Genomic DNA, 27125 nt, shown 5'->3' on the forward strand with positions numbered 1-27125 from the left:
CTTAGTAGCTGGATGGCAAGTTCCGCATTGTGACATTTTAAACACAGAACTGCAGGTGTAGACACCATTAAAACACTCCTAGATCTTGAAGTCTTAAATTTCCACAAGGGAAATCATGTCATACGAAATGACAGGAGAACCTGTATCGTGTTCCTAACATGGGCTACACACCAAGAAAAAAAAAACATGCAAACACAATGATGACAGGCTCTCCTTGCAATGAATGAAGTCCATTGTGCAGTAAGTGGTACAGCCAGAAACTAAGGTACGCAGGTCTGTAATGGAGAGAAACTGGATGGATGTGTTAAGACAGAGAACCAGATACTATTTCACTGTTGTAACTTCAGTAACGCTGCCGAGATCTGGCTCACTTGTTCATTTATTTTATGATGATAGTCTAGGTAAAATTTTCATTGATTCACTTCTTTCCTTAGAAACCGTCTGGGGCATTCACCTTCCACTACTGATGACACTTCATTTTTGCAATGGCATTGGGAATAAATGCACTTAGCTTTATTTTAAGCCCTGTTCACCCAATGTGAATTTTAAGCCATGTTCATGCATATTCTAAGAAAGTTTGGGTGATATTTGCTTATGATTTTCATCAGAATATTTTCCTCTATACAACTTAGACGTATCAACGAGTCAGACTCCAAACAGTATAGGTCATCATGAATATGGCTCTTAGTTTTCTCCAGTAAAACTGTAGAAAGGATACTCGAGGTTTCAACATACACTTCACTTTCTAAGTAAAGGTCCCACAGTCTTTCCCAAACCTTCTGCTTCTGGTTGGATGCACCAATAGTTGCCTCATACAATTATTGGAATTATTAAGAACCCAAATAAAACACGAGCTTTCCTTTATTATTATTGTTTTCTTATTGCAACAAATACTCAGTTTCTTGCTGATGCATTATGAAGCTTTGATAGCTTGAATTTTAAATTTGGTCATCTTAAGAATGATCACAAAGGTTTTTGTTTTTCATTATCTACAGAGATTTTAACCAAAGTTACATTGTAACACACAAATGCTGTCTTGTCTTTAAGGCACAACACATCAGTATGAACATTCTGTTTGCCAAACTTAAAAAAGAGACATGATTAGATTCCCATTTCCCCTCCCACTACCCTCCCCGACAAATGAAAGAAAAATTGCATCCACTTTCAAAGTCAGCTGCTAATAAAGTCACAGTAAATTACTTTCATCAATAATTTACACAAATTACAGGTCTAGATAGGACTGTCCTTACACAGTCTGAGTGCATTCCAATTCAGATTTTCTGGGCTAGGTAGGCTAAAGTCAGATTCAAACCTCAGGGCTGAGAAGATCTCCCATTTTGAGGAATGTTGTTGAACCTTGTCAGACGGAGCCTGTGTTGGTGCTTTGCCAGGGTGAGAGCTCTTTGCTAAAGCTGTTACTTCCAGTTAGGACTCATTCGGTGTGTACCAGCAACCTCCACAGATTTTTTTTTAAAACCATTAATGTGTTGTAAATATAAGACCATAGAGCTTCCTTTCTGTAGCACTAAAGTTTAATTCCATTCAGCAATCTGAATTCTTCATTCTGGAATTCTCATTCCAAATATGATTTCATCCTTTAAGACAATTTATATGTGTAAAGCCAGAGGCATTGAATCACACATAAAAATTCAGTGTACTTGAAATATAAAAAAAAAACAAAAAACAAAAAACAAAAAAAAACGGATCTCCAGCTAGAGAACACAGTTACAAATACTCTAATTCCAGTGCTTGATGTAGAGCCAAGAGGTCTGAATGACTTGATATCCTCCAAAAGGGCATATTGTGCTGTGTGGTTAAGAGAGGGAGGGATGGGAGAGAGAAGGGGAAGGGATGGAGAGAGAGCATAACTATTATCTCAGTGAAGCAGCGGTCCGCACAAGGAAGTGTAGTTCACCCAAGTTCAAGGGAGGGAGTTTAAGGGAGGGACGATCATATTTGAAGGTTTGGTAGCATCAATGTGGTATTGTCAAAATAATAGAGAAATAGATCTGAACTGGATTTTAATGATAATAAAAGTAATGAGATTTCTTAAGTAGCTTAATATTTATTTTGGAAAGTATCATTACTAATCTCAGCATCCGGGAAAGCAAGCTGAGCGTCAAAATCCTACGTGGCTGGAGGAAAACAAATTTTACTTACTACGTCACTCCTTAAGGTCCATCTCTCAGAAAAAATGATAAACTTCCTAAATCCAAGGCTTTTTGTCGATTTGAGAGGAAGAGGGTGCATTCCTTTCTACATTAAAATATAATTTGAAGCTGGACTATATAAGGTAGAAGAAAATGTGGGGATGATCAAGTTTCTTACTTGTCTGGGGGAAGTAATAATTTAAGCCAGCAGAGTTGACCTGATTTATTTCCTTGGGGTGGGATTGAGGGAAAGCACTCCAGCATGCATGCTCAAGGGGGAGATATCACCCCCTTAAGGGGACAAAAATGAGTTTTTGTGGGGAAAAGATTCTTAGATATTACAATGGTTGTGGCTCTCCAAAGCTATACCAGTAATGGTACATGCGTGGTATTAAAATTTCATGAAGGGTTGTAATTAGGAAAAAAAATGTCTAAAAATACTTCATTGTGGACAATAATGAAAAAAAGGAAATAATGCACTGTAGCAATGAACAAAACCAAAGCTTTACGTGTAAGTTTGGGCTGATCGCATCTTGTAGAATATATATTTGCATGTAAAATGGAAATATATGTATATTATACGTAACATGGAAAAGACACTTTATTATAAAAATGAATAATTAAAATAATAATCTCTATTGTTATATAGTTTTTTACTGCCCAATATGGTAGCCACTAGCCCAATATGGTTATTGAGCTCTCAAAATGTGGCAAGTCCAGTTCAAAATACACACTGAATTTCGAAGACTTATAATTGTTTTAAAAATGTAAATATCAGATGAATAGTTTTTATACTTATTAGGTGTTTAGACAATAATATTTTGCGTATATTGCTATATCATTAGAACTAATTCTACCTGTCTCTCTTTTTAATTTTTTTTAAACACAGCTTCCAAAAAATTTAAAATTACAAATATGGCTCACATCATATATTTCTATAGGGGAGTTCAGTTGTAAACTTTGAAATTTCTTCTTAGATTTACAAAACAAACTATGCTTTTGGCTCAAATTAAAGCACAAAATTCACCTAGAAGTAACTTTTTAAAAATTCAGCTCAGATCTATTTGTAATAGCAAAATAGTACTTTATATTTTTGCACATGCGATTACAGCTACATCCAAAGAAGAGCATGCATTCCGGATACTAGAGAAACCAACCACCTGTGTTTCAAAATAGAATTATAAGCCTTCACCATCACCAACACTGTACCTACATAAACAACCATTTGGAAATAGCATTCTAACCAAGGTTCTTATCCACTTGGAGTCATGCCTTTTTCTCCTGAAGTTTGGGTTTAAAGCCGAAGGTGTTAACAACTGGCAGACCAAGTCTAGTTTTCACACCACGCATAAATGGGGTTGACTTTATAAATTTTAATTTTCAAAGGCATATACCATTTCTGGTTTGGAAAAGCGAATTTTATTAGTCCTGACCTAGATGTGTGTGAATTTCACATAGTCTAAAAGACATGTAAAATGCTTGCTATGGTGGCTGCACTGACTGCTCTTTGTTGCGTGTAATTATGGTGCCAATATGAAAAACTGCAACAACAAGGACTCAGGACACTGACAAACTCCAGAAGATATTTCAACTGTGTGCAACCGGAAGGATTTCAAGTGGTCGTCAGCTTGGGTCACTGACACTGCTAATTAAGACAGAGGGGCACTGTGGGAGGATGAGTCTGAAACAACTCTCTTAATGTTATGGAAAAGCATGGAATATTTCAAGTATGGCTTCCAACGCGTCACCAAACCTTCTAAAGTGGAAGCTCCTTCTTTTTCTCCATTTTGCTTGATTTGAATTGACCACAAACATAAATCATATCTTTTACCTTTCTAGTATCACTATAAACTTTCCTAGGAAACTGTTTACGTTGTTTTTTTTCCGGGGGAGGGCGAGGGGGGACAGAAATCAGATAAACACTCCAGCACATGCAAGTGTTTAGTGAAGGCTTTATCAGATGATTATTTGAAATCTTCTCAGGATAATAAAGACAATATTCTTTCTTTGTAAAACAATATATGCTGACATGTCATTATTCAACAATACTTATTCATCATTTTGCTTTGTTTTATAAATTCTATCACTTTAATCCTGGTTAGATGATATTTTGCTATCAATCAGTGAAGGAAGCAGTAGATCTCAGTGTTGTGTTGATCGATAGTCTGGTATCTGGGGCCAATCTTGATATCATTCTCCTTTTGATGCTGGACCAACCAGTTAATGGTTTTTTAATCGCCTTGAGTTTTTCAGAAATATGGGCCAGATGAAAAGGCTGATTTAAATACCTAGGGCCTATGAGATCTTCTGAATATATTCAAAGCCAGCTGCTTGGCTTCAATCAAGTACCAATGACTCACCAAAACAAATAACACTCTTCTAGAAGATGTAAGGGACATTGCCTCTAAGTCTCTATAACAAGTTAGCACAAAAGGATTTGAATAATATATCCCACTCCAATAGCATTTATTAACTTCTCTAGTAAGTTTTCTTCTTCATCTATTAAAGCTACCCTCAGCTTTATCCTCATGGGGCACAATTACTACTAGGCACTCGCAAGGACCGTAAGGCATAGAGGATGGATGGGAAAAGGGTAAGAACTGAGCCACTCACACGGCTTTCTATGGAGCTCGTTAAGTGTCTTTAATCTTGTTGAACTTCATGTGCTCAAAAACGTTTTTTTCCCCCCATCTTTCTTATATCTGTGTGTATTACACACACACACACACACACACACAAACACACATAAGCACACACACACAAATAAATGTAACTAAATGTTCCTATATTTCCTATGAAGTTTCAGGCAAAAAAAATGCTAGACTCCAAATGGTTTATTTGAATGTAAGTACTGACCTTCTCATGCTCTTACTGCTTTGCATCTATAAATTTAAATCATTTGTCAAGCTGCCATTGGGCCAAACTACAGGAATGCAAACAAAAAAGCTTGCATTAGAAGTGTCACACCAACATTGTTTGAAACAGGTTACCTTTTTTGCTGCCTGTTCTTCTTCTACACCATCCCCAATTACAACATATACTACTTTTCTGCCAAACCTTTGCATTATTCGTTCAAAGCAACTTTCTTTTCCTGGAAGATAAACAAGATAAAAGTTCAGAGTGAAGTTACCTGGTTAGCGGCATGCTCCTCATCTCGGCCATCTCCAATCACAACATAAGTTATGTTAGTGCCAAATCTGGACACTATACGCTCAAAACAGCTTTCCTTGCCTGAAAAACAATGCACTGCTTATTCTTCCAGCCATTGCATTCATTAACCTAAAGATTCATAAAGTGTTAAGTTACTTTCTCTTGAACATCAATCACTTAAACTTGCTTGCAAACTCTGGGTTTATGAAATCAACAAATATGGTTGAATACTCTAAGTCTTTACTTAAGACAGATTATTAAATGAATGTATTTCATACTCCGAAAAAAGTCAGTAGGGCTAAGTATCTAATCGGAAAAAAGATTTATATCTCTTTTATATCTTTCAGTCCATCAAAAGGCTATAGGAACAACTTTACAAGCAACTATCAGTTTTTACATTTATTTGTGTAATTCTACGTTTTATCTAGTTTGTTTTCATTAGTATAGACAAGTCAGCTAAAATTATTACTGTGAAAAACTGAAGGTCCACCTAGAACGAAAGAGGAAATACTAAGATATGGATTTATCTTGATAAACAATTCCTTTCTTCAAGTGGCTGGGAGCTAGTCTGCTCAGATTAATTGTACTAAGGGTGCTGTTTGCTTGGGCCACAGCACTGGTGACACTAGTATCCTCTGATCGCACTATGGGAATAACACCACAGAACTTTTACATGTTCTTTGTTTTTACAACATTGGCATTATCCTCTGAATTTCATTCCCAGCATGTTCATTCAGTCATGGCTTCTTTTTCACTTTTTCTTGCTCTGATAGTTCAGAACTCCAAAAAATACTAGCTTAAAGGGAAAAATAAAAATGATTTTTTTTTCAGATTAAAGATAAGGAACAATTTGGCCAATAAGAAAGAATGTTGTCCTTACTAGAGGAAATGTTTATGCTTGTGTAAAACTACTTGATTTGTCAAAAAGCAAAATCGGGTTCGATGTATTAATCCTGCTAGCATAAATATACTTACATAAAAAATGAATGGGATTGGTACCAGGGCTCTGAATGGCAGTGCTTAGGACAATGAGGAATTTACTTTATGAAAGCTTGCCTCTCTTTAACTATCCTCCCCAAACAGCTGTAGCTGGGGGCTCTTTTTGCCTGTGCCAATATCAGAACTCTGCAAGGCCCAGGGCAGGTTATTTCTGGTAGGGGATTTTAGGATTCTGAACTCTTGTCAAGCTGCCAGAGCCTGTTTGTTGACCTTCAGGGCACATTGTACAACCCATCTATTTCCCCAGGCATCTCCTTGACAGACAACAGAATACATGAGTTGTTTTCTTTTAACTCTTTCAAGATGGCGGAAGTTGATGAGCTTCGGTTTTTGAAAGTTTATTAGAAGTCTTAGAGCCTGCGAAAGGCACTTAAAGTCAAAGATGGCTTCACAGATAGCTATGATCTAAATAAACAAGGCTGTAGTTCTTTGATTGCTACTGAACGTTTCTGGAAATGTGGATTTCCAGCCATTCATATGTTATGAACGCTCCAATTATGTTTTCTGATTCATGAATTTGTTTTCCCCTGGAATTAAGGTTCAATCCATCTGACACTCCCTTATAATGCCAAAACAGTATTTTTATCTTAGATCTAGATTATTGCATATGCAAGGATGTAATACCATATACCGTGTTAGGTAAAATATTAAATACTATGGCTAAAGGTACTGTATGTTATTTAGGTAACATGTGCCATAATGAAATATAGATATAATATAAATGTATATGTATATATAGTCAGAGTCAGAGCTACCCAGATACCGAGTTCAGAATTTCATAGGCAACAGTTTTCATAAAGTTTGCACACGCTCAAAGAGTTGCAGGGGACTTTGTTATTTGAGCTCTGTTCAAATTTGCTTGATAGTCTTACAGCAAAATTGATGAAAGAGGGAATCACGTGGAGACACACGTTAAGAAAATCCCCCAAAACACAGATACGAACGTATTTCACACGGAGTTAGAAATAATTTTCTTACCTATTTTAGTTGCACTGTAAATATTCTCAATGGGAAAAGCACCTCCTAAACTATAGAGTAGAACCTTCGCAAGTGCTGGGATCAGCTGGGTTGTTGTTACCAAGACATTTACGCAGTTACTCCTAAGACGAGGAGGAAACAGGCATTTTTGTTTTCTAATACTAGATAACGTCTAACAGTACAAATCTTAAATTATTCTGCAGTCTTTCAATTCCATAATGAACAGTCCCCGATAATCTACCCTTTCAATACTCAACAGTTGTTTATGGTACCTATCACCTCGTAGGTGCAAGGCCAGATGCCAGAAATACATCCCAAAATGAAGGAAGTGAAGGAAAATAAGTTTGCCCTCCTACCCAGATCACAAGCTAGACAGGGAGGGAGACAAGTAGATAGACCCCTGCGAATAAGAAATGTGTTCTGTAACCAAGATCTCCTCAGGTCCCTGTGGAACCTCACAGGATACCTACCTCGGCCAGCGGCAATCATGGAAAGATTATTAAAGGGGGCATGGCTTACCTCTGAGTTTTACAAGAATGCACATCAGCAGTTTTCATAAAATTTGCACATATACAAAGAGTCACAAGGGGCTTTGTTATTTGAGGCAGGTAAGGTATTTTTTAGGGTGATAGGACTCCATGTCCCAGAGTTTTTAGAGCCTGGGAAAGTAGAGGACACAGGAAGGGAGGAGGTGATGGGATGTGTAAGAGGAGTTTTTAGATTTTGTGCAAGAAACAGCCCAGAAAGTCCCAATCAAGGTACTGACAAAATGTGCATCCTGAAGAAGTAAAAATAGAGAGGATCCTTATTTAGAACAGAAGGGGTTGAGTTCCTGAATCTCCTTCTAACAACCACGGGCAAACTGCATTTAACGGGCCTTGTTTTAATCCATCTACTAAGGCCTTACCCTTTGAGAGTGAGAATCTCCCACTCTGCAACTTACATCTGTTTCTTTCACAGTAGACAGGATGGGGGGTGAGGGTGCAGCCAGGAAGGTGAGATAAAGGAAACACCAAGAGAGGGGAGACTGTTAGCCTGAGTCAGGGAAAAGAAGGGACTGTGGCCCTTCCTTCTGGATTACAGGGAAATTGAGCTGTCCCGCCTGGAGGGGGCTCAAACCACACAACTGAAACTGGGAATCAGAAGGCATATAGCTATGCACCTTTCTCTACTAGATATTTTGTATCATGAGCCTTTAATACATATTTGTAAGGGCTGATACAATATTCTCTAGAATTCTGCAGACTGATTTTCAGAAAACTGGTCTCCAGGGCAACTTAGAAGGACAAGTTGAGTGCTAAACTCTCGTAGGTATGTATATGCTTAGCCCCCAGTACTCTTCATATTATGCTTTATATTCTTTAGACATATGTGTAAAGAAGACTACAATTTATTTAAAAACAATTATAAAACCTTTATAATGATAGCCTTTTAAAACATTTTCATTTCTAAATTATCTCCATAGACCAAATGATGAGGTTATCAATTTATATGGGACAAAGAAACAAAGACTTCTAGAGGCAGAAGTTTAATAAGTATCATGAATACAATATTAAATTTTACTAATAAAAAAATAAAAAGCTAGAAAGTGACTTGCCTTTGATCAGACAAAACTTCCCCAAATAATGGCAGACTACTAAGAATAATACACAAACACATTACTGTATTGTGACACAAGGTTCTACATCGTATTTCATCCAAATAAGATGTTATTCAATGTCATATATAGATGAATGTTACAGAATGAAAACACGGTGGAATAAAAGATAGCATAGGCTTTTAAAATTTATAGATGTGGTTTTGAAATCTAATAAATAAATTACAAACATTGCATACATTTATAAATTGCATATATAGACTTGTAAAATGCAGACGAATATAAAGAAGAAAATGAAAAGCACCAATTATTTAACCATCCGGAGATGATAACTGCTGTCCCCATTTTGTGCATTTATTTTCAGATTTTCAGTTTGCATGTAGGTTGTTTTCCCATTAGGATCATACTGTATGTATAATCTTACATCTTACTTTTTTCATTTGTTTTTATCATGAGCCTATTTATATATGTCATATTGTCCATCATTCTCCCCCTCCAACAAAACATAATGTATGCAAACTACTCTATCTTGTGGCCGCACCACCATTTTTTAAAGTTAAGCTTAGTCACTTAGATGGTTTTGATTTCTCAGTATCATAAACAATGCTACCTTACATATAAATTTTTCCTATGCATATGATTATGTCCTTTGACTACATTCCTAGAAGAGGAATTATAGTCACAGGGTACACACTTTGCTACAGGCTCTGATATATAATTCAGATGTTTGGTGTAAACATCTGCTTTTCTGACAGAGTTTGTGAAATTTACCAATAAGGTAATAGATGTGGATAACTTGGCAACTTTCATGGTACTTAAAACTTCAATGTGTAATGACTTATTTTTCCCCTTAATTTCCTTGTCATACATTTATTTATTTAGTTAGTTATATCACATACCTGTGTGTTTAATAATAATCTATATATAATACACAATGGCTACACATAGATAATGTAATAATGTAACACAGACAATGTAATGTAATACCCTTTGGTGTTTAACTATCTAGGAGACCTCTTTAAAAATAATGAAAGCACCTTCTACATTTTACACACGATTTTAGGGGCTGTTGTCCTCACATCCAGCTTCCTTGCCCTTTGGTCTCCATGTCTCTGTGACTGCACAGAGCTCACAAGGCAGCAAGTCCCATTTTAAAACAGCTTTAATTGTTAGACAATTCTTCCCACATGGAGCCAGAACCTCCCTTCCCCAGCTTCCCACTCATTGGGACCAACTCTCTCCTTCATAGATGCAGAGAGAAATGTAATTTATTTCCAGCCCAGCATCTCAAGTAGTTGAAATTGGTAACCTTGTTCCATACACGGCTCTTCTTCAGATTAAACTCCTTGGTTCCTCCCTCTGACTGTTCCTTTTCTGTAGTTTCCACAGCCTAAACTCTTTTGGCCACTTTGCTGGACACAAGATGCTACAAATATGTCACAGCCCCTGCTGGAATGAGGTGCCCAGAACTGAGCAAAGTACTCCGTTCTGCTTCCCCAGCCTGACCCGGGAATCTACTGCCCCCTCCCCTCTCCATTTAGAGACTCTGCTATAAATGCAGTGGCTTGTCATGCCACATGGTTAAAAGCCATGTGAGGGATTTGGGACACACTCGTTTACTTCCATGTTCTGATTAGACTCTCCTTTTACCCTGCTAAGGTTTCTCTGTATCTTGATTCAGTCAGTCCAAATATTAGCTCTTCTCTGAATTTTGTGTTACCCACACATTTGCTAAGCATGATTTTATTTATTCATCCAACACAGAAATAAAACTAAGGAATAGGATAGAACAAAGATTCATTCCCACCCTACTAGCTATCATGTTTCGGATTTATATTATTAATTAGCATTTATGGCACATGGTACACAACTAGTTATGTCAATTCAGTTCTATTATCTACACTAACAAGTCAGCATTTCACTGTCTGAACTAAATAACACAGAGGTTACAAGTTTTTCAGGAGCTTTCTCTTGATGTGCTCAAATTACGTATATTCTCTATAATGGCACAAAAGACTTAAAAACATGCACTAATTGTATAAACAGTATTGTGTTTTTTGCCATCATCTTCTGTACTTTGTCACCAACAGAGTGCTTTTTTTAAATTTGAAAGTCAAATGACATTCCCATGGGGTTTATCAGGGGTCATGAGGAAAGAACAGTAAAGAGATGGATCTCCCAGTTATTCTGAGAAGCAGCAACCCCCATCCTCCATCCCAAAACACACACACACACACACACACACACACACACACACACGGTGAATTTTAGGTCCCTTCAAACTCTAAAACAAATCTGGGAATTAAAACATTTTGATATAAGCTATGCTATTAGAACTACATCTTCAATACAATAAATATAGAAACTGCAACAATACCACTTACCTAGTACTAATAATTGATAAAGATTTAAGTGCATTTGTTAGCCAGGAGTCCGTCAGACCTTCAATCTCAGCCCTCAACTGCAGCCACGCATCTCTCTTGGCAGGGCCAAGAAGTCCTGCAACACAGAAAAGTAGGGCAGCGTCAAGAGCTGAACATTTTTCTGGGATGCCTAGTTTGGTCTTCCTTCTGTCTACTCCAGATGATTTTTATTCCCACCTATATCAAAAAGAGAGAGATTGATATCAACCCTGATCTTCCATTTCAGAATGGATTATCCATTGATTCATTCATTCCACAAACATTTATTGAACAACTTCTGCACATCACATTCTGGGCTAAAAATTAGGGATATAACAGTGAAAGTGTGGGTCCCAGTCTCTGCCCTCACTGATCCTAGAATCTGGCATGGTGAACGCCAATCACCTGAGGAGCTTTGACAACTACTCCAGAAGACTGACAGGATAGGTCTGGAGAAGAAGTAGGGGTCTACCAGCCTAGGGATACAAAACTCAAATATTTTGGTTGTCTGAAAATGTTTAGTTTCTTAATAATCACAACCATTACCACTTGGAAACAGTAATAATGACATTATCGCATACAGCTATAGAGTTTTCTAGAATTTGTTTCTAATACTAGTGCTAAAGCTGTCAGAAATACGTTGTTTTGTACAAAGGAATTAAGAATTTTGTTTAAAATCCTGAAGCCTATGATACAGCTATAGACGATGGCTGAAAACTACATCGATGTTAGGATAAGAAAAGAAGTAGGCATACTAATTTTATTGAAAAAGCTGTTGCTTTCATGAGGAAACAAGATCATGTAAATCTATTAAAAAATAAAGTTCCTTAGTTAAATCATATTTCAGAATATTAAGAGTTCATTTATATGTGGATAACTTTTTTAAAAAAATAAATTAATTAATTTTTGGCTCTGTTGGGTCTTCGTTGCTGTGCACGGGCTTTTCTCTAGTTGCGGCGAGTGGGGGCTACTGTTTATTGTGGTGAACGGGCTTCTCATTGCGGTGGCTTCTCTTGCTGTGGAGCATGGGATCTAGGAGCGAGGGCTTCAGTAGTTGTGGCACGCGGGCTTCAGCAGTTGTGGCATGCGAGCTTCAGTAGTTGTGACTTGCGGGCTCTAGAGTGTAGGCTCAGTAGTTGTGGCGCAGGGGCTTAGTTGCTCCACGGCATGTGGGATCTTCCCAGACCAGGGCTCGAAACCATGTCCCCTACATTGGCAGGCGGATTCTTAACCACTGCGCCACCAGGGGAGTCCTTGGTGGATAAATTTTTAAACCAAAATTTATAGTTTCTACTGAGCCTCATTTGTCATTATTTCAATAAAGAGATATTAACATATCACAAAAAATGGATTAATATCTCATTGTTTAAACTTTTTAAGCTATACGATTATTTACTAGTAATCTTGTTAATTTTAAAATAATTTTAATAATACCCTTTAAGAGGGAAATAATAACATGCCTGAATGATAAAAGTTAATTCAGACTTCCCAAAGGGATATTTGTCTTAAAGTTAAAGTTATTACCCTCAATTGCTTTTAAATAGAATACCTATTTATTTGATTTTACAGAAATGTCTTGTATAGAGTGTTAGAGTGAATTACAAAACCTAAGTTGCCTGCCTAAACGCATGGGCAGGTTAGTAGCCTGCAGGAGACTATTTCTCATTTGGAAATGAAGATCTTCCATATCTAAGCTCCGGTTTGGTTCTAACATTATTACTGTCTATGGTTCTACTACATGTTCTGGTTCTCTTGTAGTTACTGAACATCTATTGAGCATCTATTATGTGCTTCAAGCTAGCTGGATACAAGGCCAATAGACACACAGCCAACCTTAAGATGTGTATGGTGTAGTATATACCTTATAGATGAAAACTTTATTTACTATATTGTATTCTATGACATATATGTAAATATACACATGTATAGCATGCACAAATATATATTTAGCTGTCTTATTTCAATTTTAGATTCTGGTTTATACTCCTCAACCATCCCTCTTTTCTTTAAAAAGAGAAACAAACAAAAAGCCCTGAGAGAAGAATCTTAAGTGACCTCATAACTAATCCTACGATCTTGTTGCCCTAAAATTGATCCTAATAATAAAGACGATCAAGGTTTATTATACCAAGAAGCACATCCAAGATCTAAGTTTTGATGTCACAGGTTTTGATATCACCTGTAATATATGAATGAGTACAAAATGGTTTAGATACTACCTACAGAGTATTTGAATTTATAAAAACTATGATATAGTTAACACTATACATGGCAAAGATATACTGTCAGATAATATGCAGTTTTTGACAGGATAAAGTTAACTTGCTGAAGTCTTCAAAATGACATAAAGCACAGTTTGCATTTATTTTTGATAGCATTCCAGAAAGGTAATGATTGCTAACAATTCTGCTTCACTGACTAGGGCTCTTGTGTTTAGACAGATCTTCTTTCCACAGCCTGTATCAGTTCCTTTGTCTGGTTTTCACTGAGACCGTCCCATTTGAGGAAGGGCAAAATAAATGTCCTGCTATTAATCTTTTTTAAAAAATTTAATTCAATTTATTTTTTTATACAGCAGGTTCTTATTAGTCATCCATTTTATACACATCAGTGCATACATGTCAATCCCAATCTCCCAGTTCATCCCGCCCCCCCCTTTCCCCCCTTGGTGTCCATACGTTTGTTCTCTACATCTGTGTCTCTATTTCTGCCCTGCAATTAATCTTGACCAAACATCTGGGCACAAAGAATTCCCAATTCCTTTGACAGTGCTGCACGTTTTATTTTGCAGTTAGATTTTTCTTGCCCCACTAACTCTAAGAAATTAAAATTTCTGGCTCACTGTCGTCCAGCATGAGCTCTTGGTAATTTATCTTACAGAAGGATAGTCCCTAATATGAAACTTGAAACTACAGTTTAAATTGAACCTCTATCTGCAGTATCTTTATTAAATTGTAAAAGCCACACATACCTCCCACATTGTTCTTGTAGGTGTTGTATAATTCTTTTACTCTTCTGTAACGAAAAGCCAACTTCCTCATCCAGTCAACCCCTCCTCTTACACCTGTTGGCAAACAAAGGTTTGCACTACTTGCAGCTGCATGGAAGCCATCAGTTGCAAAACTGTAGGTACTGCAACACCCAAAATACATTAAAAAGAAATAAAAGAAATAATTACATGTGCAAAACTTCACAGCTGAATTTCTGTAGGAAAGAGCATACTGAAAGGCATGGCTTACCTTAAGTCTTGCCCATTATCATCAGAGGAAACATCATCTATGTGAACTTGATCACACTCCTGTTAAAAACATTGGAAGAGCCGTTTTTCAAATGATGCTTGTCACCATGTTTGAAGCTTTTTCCATCTTTCCACCTGATCAGCCCACGGCCAGAAGAGGGCAGCATTTGCCCACCCATCCCGCCCTCTCATGCTGGGAAATGGCACCGTTTCTACTCTGTAAGATCTAAATCCAGAAGAGGACCTTAAAAGGGGCCTGAAAACATACGGCATGTGAGTTTCTTTAGAGCAAATACAAAAATAATTTTAATCTTAAAATTATTGATAAGGAATTCTCTTGAATCTTTACAATAATCACTGGTGATCACTTTCCACCATTTCTGTTAAGCATACTTAAGTATGAAAGCAAAGCTAATCTGAAGATACTCAAAACTTGTTTGGGCTGAACACCTCAGTGGTTACTATTATTTATTATTTTTGGAGCAGCAACAGAGGGGCTTGATGATTATGGTGTTCTGTTAAATTTCTAGGACTTCCTTTTTGCTGGGCCAGTGACACCATGAAAAGAATTATGCTAATGTTGTTTTAAAAGTCCTGGTCTTTCAACCAGCAAAAAGCTAATAACTATAGAAGCTGACAATTTTTGCGGTTATTTTAAGTCTTTCAACTGAAAAGAATACTGAAAGTAAAAGGGAGTAATGAAGATTTACCAACTCCAATGTGCTACAGATTCAAAGGAAAATAAACTTTAGGTACATACGCCCACATACTTGACCTAAGTTATAGTGTACTCAGAACAAATGGTAACTTTTCTGGAAAAGAATTCATTTCTTCTTTGCTGTTCTAAGAGTCCTCTTCTATCTTCAAATAATCTGCATAGTTCCAGTGAAATAGTACATGACGTGAAGGTGGAATTTCAGTAGGGCGTTTCAATAACTAGTTTACTAACCTCAGAGTAAGTATGGTTTAGCCTTTTGGGCCTCATTTTTTCCCCTCAGATAATTACAGTCAAACTCACAGAGTCTGATTATATATATTAAGTGTTCATCATTCAAAATCAATTCTGAAAAATCATTAAGTTTGAAAATAAGATGCCATACTAAAGACTTTTCAGCTACTATTTATAATCATTATAGGACTTGGAAGTATCTGATGGTGAAATATTTAATATTTTATCTCTAGCTTTCCACACTGAGTATATTAGATCTTGTTGCAGTCTGAGGATGAATTAGTTGGCTCAGGTTTCTTTTAAAATATAAAACTTAGTGAGTAGCTCAGTCAATACAATTTTAGTACATAACTTGAAAATCCAGGTAAACTAATTTTAAAGGTTCATATTATGTACATAAATTATAGGTTTAGTAATTTTTGAATAAATATATTCATAAGTAAGGAAGATCCTCAAAAAGTTAATCTGACTGGAAGCTCCCTGAGGGGGGTGTTTGGGTCTCCCAGATATGCTATACCCACACTTAAGGCACTCTCTGGCAAGAAGTAACCACTCAACGCTTCTTTGTTTGAATGAATGGCAGAACTCTAAACAAATGTAGTTCATGACAGAATTACCACAATCATTTAAATTTTCTAACATAAAGTTAGGTGATAAAAATAATAATATTCTAGATGGTAAGGACTGTAAGAGGATATTTATATTAAGATTGGAGGGGAAGGCAAGAGAACAGAGTATGGGCTGAGGCTACAGGAGAGGCATTTAGAGAGGTTCTTCCCCATTTTGACTGTTTGTTGAAAGGAGCACAGCCCAAACTTTAACCAAAGAAGGTATTATGCTTCCAGAAAATTCTCAGGGAAAAGTATTGCAAGCAACCATAGTAGCTCTTGGATTGGGTTCTAAAGGAAAGGGTGAAGAGATTTAACTAGTTAGTATGAAAGTTGAAAATAAAAGTTCTTCCAGAACACTGAGGCAGCAAAGTAGTTCTCGATGACAAGGATTATTTCTTGAGTTGGTGACGTTCTTGGTAAGGATGAAGACCAAATTAAACCACTATTGAAACAGAACCATGCGAAGCTGCTGATTCCCCTGAGGTTCTGAAATCTTTTATCATGTAAAACATTTCCATAATTTTATAATAAACTAATGATATTAAAAAAGGGGGATCTTATGAATTACAAGTAATTTCTGTATTTAATATCCTCCCATCTAATTTTTATAGAAATTCCTCTGACATTTCAAGTATTAACTCATATGATTAATTTGTACATTTTGCCCCCAAATTTACTTTTTACTCCTGAGGACATCAGTATATCAAACTTATTGGACCGTGAGTTCCATATTTGAAGTTATATTTGAGGTTTTTCCAAATGGAACTTCTCTTTAAATTTATGTCTAGTTAACTATGCTTGTTGACTCTGGACCATTGCCCAAGGATTACAGTCCAGTGAAAGAAACCTGAACTTCAATCACTTACATTTTTAGAAAAATCTAAATAATTGTTCTTCAATTAGTGTTCACTCAGAGGAACTTTATAAGAAACATTTTGACAAAACACAAAATAGTAAAAACAGTGTCATGCTTTGGCTTTAACAAACTTCAGTGAAAGAACTCAAACATTTGGAATAATTCTGACACTAATCTTAAATTCTTTAATTTTGTCTTATAAGGTGACCGCAAAGTTGTCACTGATCTGTATCAGTTATAATCCATAGCAGTCTTCTTTCACTTTTGTTAGCCCAAACTCCCTGGTGCCTTCTCTTCTGGAAGTTATTTTAACTGAAATAAGCTTTTATTTAAACAGAGAGTATTCACTTCTTAGGGACAGCGGTGTGAGCATTTGCCTTCTCTGCAGTTGGACAGGATGTAGTGAAGTATCTATTAAGAGGATTTAAATTTGTATCTTTTAAGGAATTATGTGAGAGCAGCTGCTACTACATATGTTGCAGTATCTACTGAAGGATTTGAGTCTCAAATTAGATTTTTAGGTTAAGAAAAGAAACCCTGAGAGATTAAATACACAAGGGGAAATCACATAATAGGCTAACGAAGTTATTCTCTTGAGGAATTCTCTTTGTCAGTAGAAGCAGACATAGCTTAATACCAGTTATGAAGCTCATGACAATCTTTGCTTATAAGAGGTTTACTGAAATAAAAAACTGGGAGAAAGTAAAGTTTCAAAATCAGATACGGAAGTGTAGTGGATATGTATGTAACTGTACTGAATGATCTTGAAAGCTATTGCTTAGATTTTTTAGTTTTACTGTTTGTTTATCTCACCTAAGTTAGTATAAACCTCTGAGTTTCCTTGGGCACCTGGATGTGTGTGCACGTGGGTGTGTGCACATCTGAGAACTCAATCAATTTATATGCAGAGACTAAATCGTTTCATTGATCTAGTACATTATTGTTGGATACTAAGTTTTAGTGTTTGAGTAAAATGGAATTTTTATCACATTCTAAAGCACAACTAAAAAGCTATAATCATAGACGAGAAAGTCAATACCAGTATTTTCTCAGTTACTATTTCTACCTGAGATCCTGTTGGGTATTTGAAAGATATATTTTATACAGTATCAAATCCAAAATAAAAATTCTTAAAGCACCATAGCTGACCACATGCTTCTGATATGCCAATATTCACATCAAACTTTCTAAAGGTATATTCAAATTCATCATCATCAATATAAAGTTATATTCAAATTCATCATATGTTCTCACTTTAGTGTTCTGTTAGAAGTTGGATGGTAAATTTATTCCATCTGGCTTCTAATGTGCCACTAAAACCTAGAGTCATTTATTTCATTTATTTCTAGTAAAAATAATAAATGAAATGAAATAAAACTGTAAAACTTGGATAAAACCATATCAAACTTCTTTTTTGTGTGTTTTACAGGCTTGAGAGGAGTAATAATCTTAGAATTCTTTTTAGAATGAGACTCGTCCATTTTACCCAACAGAAAAATCAACCTAAAAAATTATCACCATATATGTATAAAAAATTCAAGTTCTCAAAAGATTAAAGTGTGTTTCCTATTATTGTGTATATATAAAATCATTCTATACAGTAGACAGTAATAAGTAGTAAGATTAATTTAAATCAGGTTTTAGAGAGGTGATTATTACTTCTTATTATCTAAAACTGGAAGACTTGCCCAAGAATACTGATCTTTCATAGTGTCTCTTAAAGAAAAAAATAAAACCTCTTTAAACAGAATTTAAATTTTATTATCCAGTAAAAACAGTGACTCACTGCAGAGAGAACAAGAAAGAAAATGCTATTACACAGGTTTCCAACACATACGTTTATGGGATATACTGAACAACACATCTTTTACTCATGCCTCAGATGCAACTAAAACTGGGTTTAAGACCTTGTCAATTGAAAAAAAACTTATTCAAAGCACTAACTTGGCTTACTTTCCTTGCACATGTCTGTTAATTTCAGCATGGTATGGGGACAGGGTATGTGTTCTGGAGCCAGACAAACTCCAGAGTTTCAAATCCCAGTTCTATCACTTAGCAGGTAGCCTTAGACATGATTTTTATGCTGGTGAGCCCTACAGTTTCTTCTCTACAAAAATAATGTGATAAACATATTTATTCCAAAAGTTTGTTAATTAACTAATGGAAAGCCCAATATAAAATGTCAAACACAAGGAGCAGATTCAGTAATAATAATCCCCATCTTCACTCATAATGTGATTATAGATAAACACTTTAATTTCATTGTGAAATCATGGGATAAAAAATCAATTTGAATGGGTCATTTAAAAAAAGAAAGAGAAATCTATTTCAGCATAGTTGTTCTTGACAGAGAAGAACTTCTGTCCAGTGCCCAAGTTACTCAGTTATTTCTGATTTTATCATCTGAATGCCTACTAACTCAGATCATTAGCACCCATATTATATACCTTATTACAGTACTTATTTAGCTATCCTGAGGCTATTTTTTCTTGGGTTCTTTTAGTTTGTTGTTTTTGCTTTTACTTTCTCTTCATTTGAGGTTGGAAATGGAAAGATGAATTAAGAAAATAAGTGCAATCAAACCAGTCAGAAGTGCTATGTAAATAGCTCTTGCATGGTTTTATCCAGAAGGGGAAGAAATAGGGAATGATAATGTCTAGAATTAGGTTTCAGATTATCTATAGTTACAAAACAGAAGTAGATTCACGGATGTAGAGAACAAACTTATGGTTACCAGAGGATAAGGGCGGGGAGGGATAAATTGGGAGATTGGGACTGACATATACACACTACTATGTATAAAATAGATAACTAATAAGGACCTGCTGTATAGCACAGGGAACTCTACTCAATGCTCTGTAATGACCTATATGGAAAAGAATCTAAAAAAGAGTGGCTATATGTATAAGTATAACTGACCACCTTGGTGTACACCTGAAACTAACACAACATTGTAAATCAACTATACTCCAATAAAAAATTTTTTTAAATTAATGATCCACGCTAGAACCAGGAACAGTATCTGTGACTAACTACTGGGCAGTGATTAACCTAAATTGCATCCTGGTTAGTAACCTGGAAAAGCTAATGCTGATACAAAGATGGAATGAATTGTGGCTGAGACACCAAAAGGACCAGGAGTAGTGGACAGGGGTGTATGGTATGAGACATCAAAGCAGACCTCCTTTTTAGAGACACTTTTTGTTCTAAATATGCACCAGTAAGTATGTATCATTCATTAACACAATTTCACTTTTGTTTATATTTGCATATACAATGTCTCCCCTTGACAGGAACTTTACTGTTCTCTTGAGCTAAATTTCTACCTTTCTGGTTTTCTTGAGGTTATCTGCATATATAGAAACCATATAAGAGTTTTAATAGTTTGATACAACTATTCTTAGCTCTGTAAATTCTTACCTCTAAATCATTAAAAAATAAATGTGTATCAGCAAGATTAAAAATCATCTCCTCCATTCGGAGTCCAAGGGTTACAGCCATGGGGGGATCCTGAAAAGGAAATGCACATATAATGAAGTAAATTTTCAGTAACCACAGTTATTATTAAAATTATCTTAAGTGCATATGCCTGTAGGGGGTAAGGAGGTGGAGACTGTTTGGGTTTTTTTTTTTTTTTTTTGCAGTACGCAGGCCTCTCACTGTTGTGGCCTCTCCCATTGCGGAGCACAGGCTCCGGACGCACAGGCTCTGTGGTCATGGCTCACGGGCCCAGCCGCTCCGCGGCATGCGGGATCTTCCCGGACCGGGGCACGAACCCGTGTCCCCTGCACCGGCAGGTGGACTCTCAACCACTGCACCACCAGGCAAGCCCTGTTTGGGTTTTTAACCTAAGATGCAAAAGATTTCCCAATTATCAGAAAAGGTGCCTTTCTAAAGGGTTATCTACAACATATTAAATATACTGCTACATCTGTGAATTTACAGGACTTTATATGCACAGAAAAATGACTTAGATACATTTTCACATAAAGCTATACATTCATGAGTGGAGGAGGAAGGAAGCAAGCTAGTTCACAGGACCCAGTTTACATATACTCCATGGAAAGTCCTTTGGAGAAAGGTACTTGGATGGGACACTGAAGAATGGAGCAGATCTGTTACCAAGAGAAAAGGACGTCCTTTTAAGAATGACAACAAATAAGTAGAAAAGAGAGAAAAGTAGGTCCATTGGATGTTTGTAGGACGAGAGCAGACGATATCGTCTGGAGATGGGATAGAAAGAGCTGGCAGGGCAGCTCTAACTTCATTATTAATTGTATTTTGATCAACAGGCAATATTTATCTGAATATGTGTAGACTCTGATCTAACCTGCATTTGACTAGCGATGAAGAGGGAAGGGTGGAGTATGGCTAAAGGAACATTAATTGAGTAAATATAATATAGAAATGTATAAAAATAAAATATATACATCTAGAAGTCTAATGAAAGTAAGGGGATTAGTAAAAAGTCAAAGTGACTTAATTTTTCTTTATAGAAACTAAGAGATTACACAGCAGCAAGGAGTTGAGAATGAAGACCAGAGTTGGTACTTTATCACAGTTAATTACAGTTGAAAGCCTGGAAGAGAGAGGTGTAAGACTTTATTTTTAAAAGTAAGACCTTTATTTTAGGGCTAGGGAAATAAGTCATGCACAAACCTTGTGTTTAAAATGATCAGAGTTGGAGTATCTCTAAAGGAGAACAGCTCTGGATGTGACTCTGGAGATGAGAAAAGAGGAAACCTGGAAGGGACAAATCCTCAGAATTTGAGACCAGAATGGGTGTTGGCAGGGAGGAGAAAATGGTTTCAAACAAGGCTGACAGATCTAGACGGATACTATTGGTTTTGGCTGAGAAGTTATTTTGGAAGACCTTAGAGGGTGATTTGGGTTGAGTGGCTGGGCCAGGAGCCAGACTGTAGGGATGTGAGGAGAGAGAACCAAACTTGTGTTTTCAATGTTCTAATAAATGGCATTTCAAGAAATGTATTTAAACTTGGGGAAATGTAATGCTGACGTTACTTCAATTTATGATAAGAATATGCAACCCAGGTCAGGTCAAGCAGTATTCATAAACACCCCCGAACTTCCTCGATTTTGCAAGAAGACCCTCTTTATGCCACACCTATACGGCAACCACCAATTTTTTCCCTCTGTACTTCCATAATGCTTTGAGGGGGGAAACCTTAGAGTGTAACCATGTTTGAAGTGAATGTCAGCCTCATATTCTGTAGTGATGAAAACCTACAGAATAGGAACTGAGTGCTGAGAAGGAGAGAGAGGAGAGGGTCACAGAGATGTTGAGCAAAGCTAAGACTTGATGTGGGAGAAGATGAGAGGACAATCATAGTATGTTGGGTGTCAACATAATTTTCCAACTGTTTACGTCTCTTTCTTGGAGATTTCTGTGGATTTCATAGCTAGACATTCTCTCTTCTCAAAAACAGAGACTCACGGTTCACATACTTTTAAAATTTTTATTATTTATTTTTTTTGCAGTATGCGGGCCTCTCACTGCTGTGGCCTCTCCCGCTGCGGAGCAGAGGCTCCGGACGCGCAGGCCCAGCGGCCATGGCTCACGGGCCCAGCCGCTCTGTGGCATGTGGGATCTTCCCGGACCGGGGCATGAACCTGTGTCCCCTGTATCGGCAGGCAGACTCTCAACCACTGTGCCACCAGGGAAGCCCTCGTTCACATATTTGATGGCATCTCGGTGTTACGTCCTCTGGTCAGTATGACTCTATGCTAGATTCATCTGTCTTCCAGTGACAGGATCATTTGGAGCAACGCACCCAAAGATCAAATAAATTACATTTTATCCAACAAGTATTCATTCAAGAATGAAAACAAAAATATGAAGTGCCCATTTTGTGTCTCAAGGAGCTTCAAAACTCAGAGGGATCTCTTGTTCTGTTTTCTTCAAATATAAAATTCTTTTTTCTTATTTCTCTTTGTTGTTGTTTATGTTTTTGTTGCTGTTGCTGAAAGAAAATCTCTGGAGGTAAAAAAATTTAAAAATATACATGTGTCTTCTTCCTGTAAAAAATTCCTATTTCTAGACTCCCTCTCTCTTTGTTATGGGGGTGGGGGGTTTGAATAGGCTGAGGACACAGAAAACTTGTAAATATTCCATCTAGTCATGGAACCATGAACAAAAAGCCTACAGAAATATCAGGAAAAATCAAATGTAATTATAGCATGAAAACATATAATTCCATTAGTGATGCTCTATGCTTTTGAGGAATGTTCACTGATGCAAGACAATAAAACTGAGCTCCACAGGACTCTGTTATGTTTCTGATGATTACTGCCCTAAAGATATATATTTCAGATGGGGGTTCAGAAATGTCTTCTATAAAAGGTTTTCCTTCTTGAGACTAGATTGGTTAAAGTCTTATCATATGATATGCCAATTTTTCTTTTTCAAGTTTTAGATAAAATTCTTCAATTTCTTATGTTCATGCCTCACATTCTTTGCATTTACAGATCAGATTTACAGGGATGGGAGAAAACGTACTGTTTCTTTTTGATTGTTACTTTCACCGATGCCACGCTTCTGTAGCACGTAGCTCTCTATGCTACCTAAGCAGTGATAGGAAAAACCATGAAGAATGCATTTTGTGCATCTGAGAGGCACGCAAACAAACATAATTTTTAGAAAATCAACAAGAATTCTCTAACAAAGAAGCATAGCGTATGACATGATGAAAACTGTTTTTGAGCACCCCACTGGAATGCAACTCCACGGCAAAGGAAGGGGCAGTTATCTGTTTCTCGAGCTTGGCGATTCCACATCACACAGGCTCCTAGAGCCAGGACTTAGTAAGCATTTTGGCAAAACTTCATTGGTTAACCGGGGACGTTTCAGTTTGAGGTTTGCCTGAGTGTGAACTGGCTGTATTTTGCTAAGGCCCGTTGAAAGGGAGGTGTTTTGTCACCTATGCCGAAGGCTTGACACAGACGGGCTAGGAAGAGCCATGCCACAAGCCAAGGAAAGCCGTGCTTGTAAGAGGTGCTGATCTTGTTTCTAAGAGAACATCAGGTGAGGGCTTACTTTCAAATATCTGGTTTTACTTTTTTTTTCTTTTTCCAGTTTACTAAGTCACTGGGATAGCTAATTCTAAGTAAGCAAGATTCCAGCACCCCATTTTCCAGCTAAAGAACCCCCAGATTTAAGAATCCAAGAAAGATGGGCAGGAAGTTGGTGGGTGTCGCTGTCATGTTGGACACCCTCTCCCTTGCAGAGCACCGGGCAGGAGCTGCCACAGCCTGCAATCCCACGGCTTTATCAGGCATTTGAGAATTAAACATACTTCTGGATTGAAGCCAACTTTTATACAGAGATGTTTGCTCATTTTCATTAGATGTTTGTAGAATTATGGGCACCTTACGAATCAAGGGTTACTGCCTTTCCTCAGTTTAACTGTAGTGAGTGTTGAGTTTAGGGTCTGCAATGAAGTGACAGTGAAAACTTGGATAGAGGGGAGAAGTGGGATAATAAAGTGAGTAACAGGGTTTTGTGGTAGCTCTGATACATATTATACATGCATAACAGTTCCAATCGGTTCAAAGTGCCTACAGCAGAGTTTCATATGGGGCAAACTGAACCTCTGCCAATTTAAATTGACTCTGTGTAGCGTTCTATGAAAATACTGAAACTATTCCCAAGACATTTGTTGGGGAGAGAGAGAGACAGACAAGAGATACAGAGACAGAAACAGAGACAGAGGGGAGATGAAGAAAATGAGTAGCTCTTGGCCCTTAACTGTGTGCTTTTCAGCCGGATGTGATCAGTGTATAACCAAGTCAGGATCAAGGACAGCACTTCTCTATATCAAAATATTAATGCCTATTAGCCATGTAAGCGCAGAGCATAAATTGGAGCCAGACAGTCTGTCTATGGGCCTCTGCCCTGCACTGGGCCATCAGCTGGAATTCCTCCTCTAGGGACACACTGTAAAAATATTTCAGGAGAGGCAGCAATTATGTATTTTTAAAGAAATGGGGGACTTTTTTTTTAAGAACTCAAGCTCTTGGAACAGTTACTCCCTTGGGACCTGAATCATATTTGTGGACACGTGCACACAGAGGCAGAAGATGTGCAAATTCACTACAGGAAAAGAAAGACAAACTAGCTCCACGAACCAAGGTGGAAATAGCTAGTGGGTTTGTTAGAATACCTAAACTCTTTTAATCAGCGACAAGAAATGCCATGACATTCAGTCGTGAATCAGAAGGGAAATTTTACAATTGAGTTGTTTGTCTGTAATGGACAGGCAGTGGGCTTAAGCGCTCTCAGGGGGAATTGGAGAAGGGTTTTAGGAACTTTCATGTATTTATTGAGTGTCTACTATGTGTCAGACATGATCAAATTCTGGGCAGAGAGCAGAAAATTAAATAAGCAAACTCCCTGCCCTTGTGGGGTTTATACTATTACTGGATGAGCCCTCTGATGAATACATGGACAAAAAACAAGGAAATATGTAGTATTCTAGGTGGTGGGAAAAAAAATCAGTCAGCAGACACAGAAGGCTATGGGGATGGGTGGTGATGGCTTATTGAAAGGAAGTGAAGGGAAAGCCTTTCTTAGGAGGTGACAGTGGAGGATAAGAGACCTGAGAAAAGGGAGGGGACTAGCCATGCACAGCCATGGCGATAGGGAACATACACAGAGGCGACAGTGAGAAAAATGTGTACGGGAGCGTGTGAGGCACAGTGACCCAGGTGAGAGACGTGAAATGGACCAAGGATTTTAAGAAAGAGGGAGTGATTAACTGGGTCAAATACAAGTGAGAGAGACCCCAGGAAGATAAACCATGAATTTGGCAAGAAGGTCATTTCTCAGACTTGAAGAGAGTTGTAGGACCGGCAAGTGAGGGAAGAGCAGAGAGAGAGAGCAGTGACTGGAAAACGGCTCAAGAGGCTTTTCTGGTGATGGGACTACCACGATATGTAAAAGAGTGATGGGAATAATCCGAAAAAGTGGGACACTGGGGATTCACGAATGAAAGCGGTCTTTTTGGGAGGAGATTCACTGGGTAAGTGAGAGGGCCTGGATCCAGGGCATGAATGGGGGTGCAGAGAGCAGGAAGAGAATACAGTTATGGTGCAAAGATAAAGTGATTCTTCCAGTTTGCTTTTTTTTTCTTCTTTAAGTGATGGAGGAAGAGTTTTGTGCAGAATTGAGAGGGGGCTTTGAAGGGCTGAGGGGAGAGAAGGTTTGAAATAATCAGCTGGAAGAGTTAGCCCAGGTGTGCTGGGACCCACTTGAGATTTGTGGCCACGTTCAGCCGTTGAGGTACAGGTAGAGTGTTGGACAGGGTTTTTTTGATTTGTCTTGTTTTTTTCAAGGTGAGCCTGATGGAGAAAAAGAGGCATAAAGATGATGAGACTTTATGCAAAAGCGGGGTGACAGCGTCATCCAGGGTTGGGATGATGACGTCTGAGGCAGAGGCTCCTGAACTTGACCACATATGAGAAGCACCTGGGGAGCTTTAAAAAATCCTGCTGCCCAGGCCACACCCTGTACCAATTAAATCAGGTATTCTCTGAGGTGGGACTCATGCATCAGTAATTTCAAAGCTCTCCAGTGATTCTAATGTACACAAGACCGAGAATCAGTGATTAAGATCTTTCTACTCAAAGTGTGGCTCACAGACCAGCAGCACTGAGTTAGGAGCTTGTTAGAAAGGCAGATCACAGACCCTACCCCGGAGATCTACTGAAGCAGAAGATACAGTTTAACCAGATTGCCTGGTGACTCGTATGCATGTTAATATTTATAAAGCACTGGTCTAAGAGCTCTCCTGAAGGTCTGGGATGGTTAGGGAACACCAGAGCTGGCATGGCCTTCTGGTTTCCCAGGAGTTAAGCCTCTGAGACGCTTCCAAAAGACTCTTATGACCTGAATCAGTCTGATTACTGAGGAGCATGGTGACTCAGTATAATTTCTTGGGAATTAGGCTTCCCTGGAAATAGCTCACAGTTATGAGTAAGAGTGAATTGCCCCACCTTCACCTCCATAAAGATCATCTGTGGACTTAACTTCAAGGACCAGAGGACCCATGGTGCCTCTTTTCTTAGTCATGTAGCCAACAACCTTCTAGGGAGCAGGTAAGGGTGTAAAACTAGTTAATTTTTCCTCTGGATTAAAAGGATTTGTTCAAAATCCAAGTATTTGATGTATTTGCAACTG

General features: G+C 37.6%; 1 protein-coding gene and 1 pseudogene across 1 annotated transcript in view; one reads left to right on the forward strand and one right to left on the reverse strand.

The window, feature by feature from the left end:
* Positions 1-1197: 1197 nt before the first annotated feature.
* Positions 1198-27125, reverse strand: part of EYA4 (EYA transcriptional coactivator and phosphatase 4) — a 229912-nt gene continuing 203984 nt past the window's right edge. The window contains exons 13-19 of the mRNA XM_024759051.1: positions 20351-20440; positions 14516-14574; positions 14248-14408; positions 11259-11373; positions 7278-7399; positions 5141-5241; positions 1198-1806 (exon numbers count right to left, since the gene is read on the reverse strand). Coding sequence (XP_024614819.1) covers positions 1726-1806; positions 5141-5241; positions 7278-7399; positions 11259-11373; positions 14248-14408; positions 14516-14574; positions 20351-20440 — 729 coding nt within the window. The 3' untranslated portion in view covers positions 1198-1725. The remainder of the gene's footprint in view (positions 1807-5140; positions 5242-7277; positions 7400-11258; positions 11374-14247; positions 14409-14515; positions 14575-20350; positions 20441-27125) is intronic.
* Positions 14622-16564, forward strand: LOC112409171 (10 kDa heat shock protein, mitochondrial pseudogene; annotated as a pseudogene).

Source organism: Neophocaena asiaeorientalis, unplaced genomic scaffold (genome assembly GCF_003031525.2).
Source record: "Neophocaena asiaeorientalis asiaeorientalis breed wild unplaced genomic scaffold, Neophocaena_asiaeorientalis_V1.1 scaffold5, whole genome shotgun sequence".
Classification (NCBI taxonomy): Eukaryota; Metazoa; Chordata; class Mammalia; order Artiodactyla; family Phocoenidae; genus Neophocaena; species Neophocaena asiaeorientalis.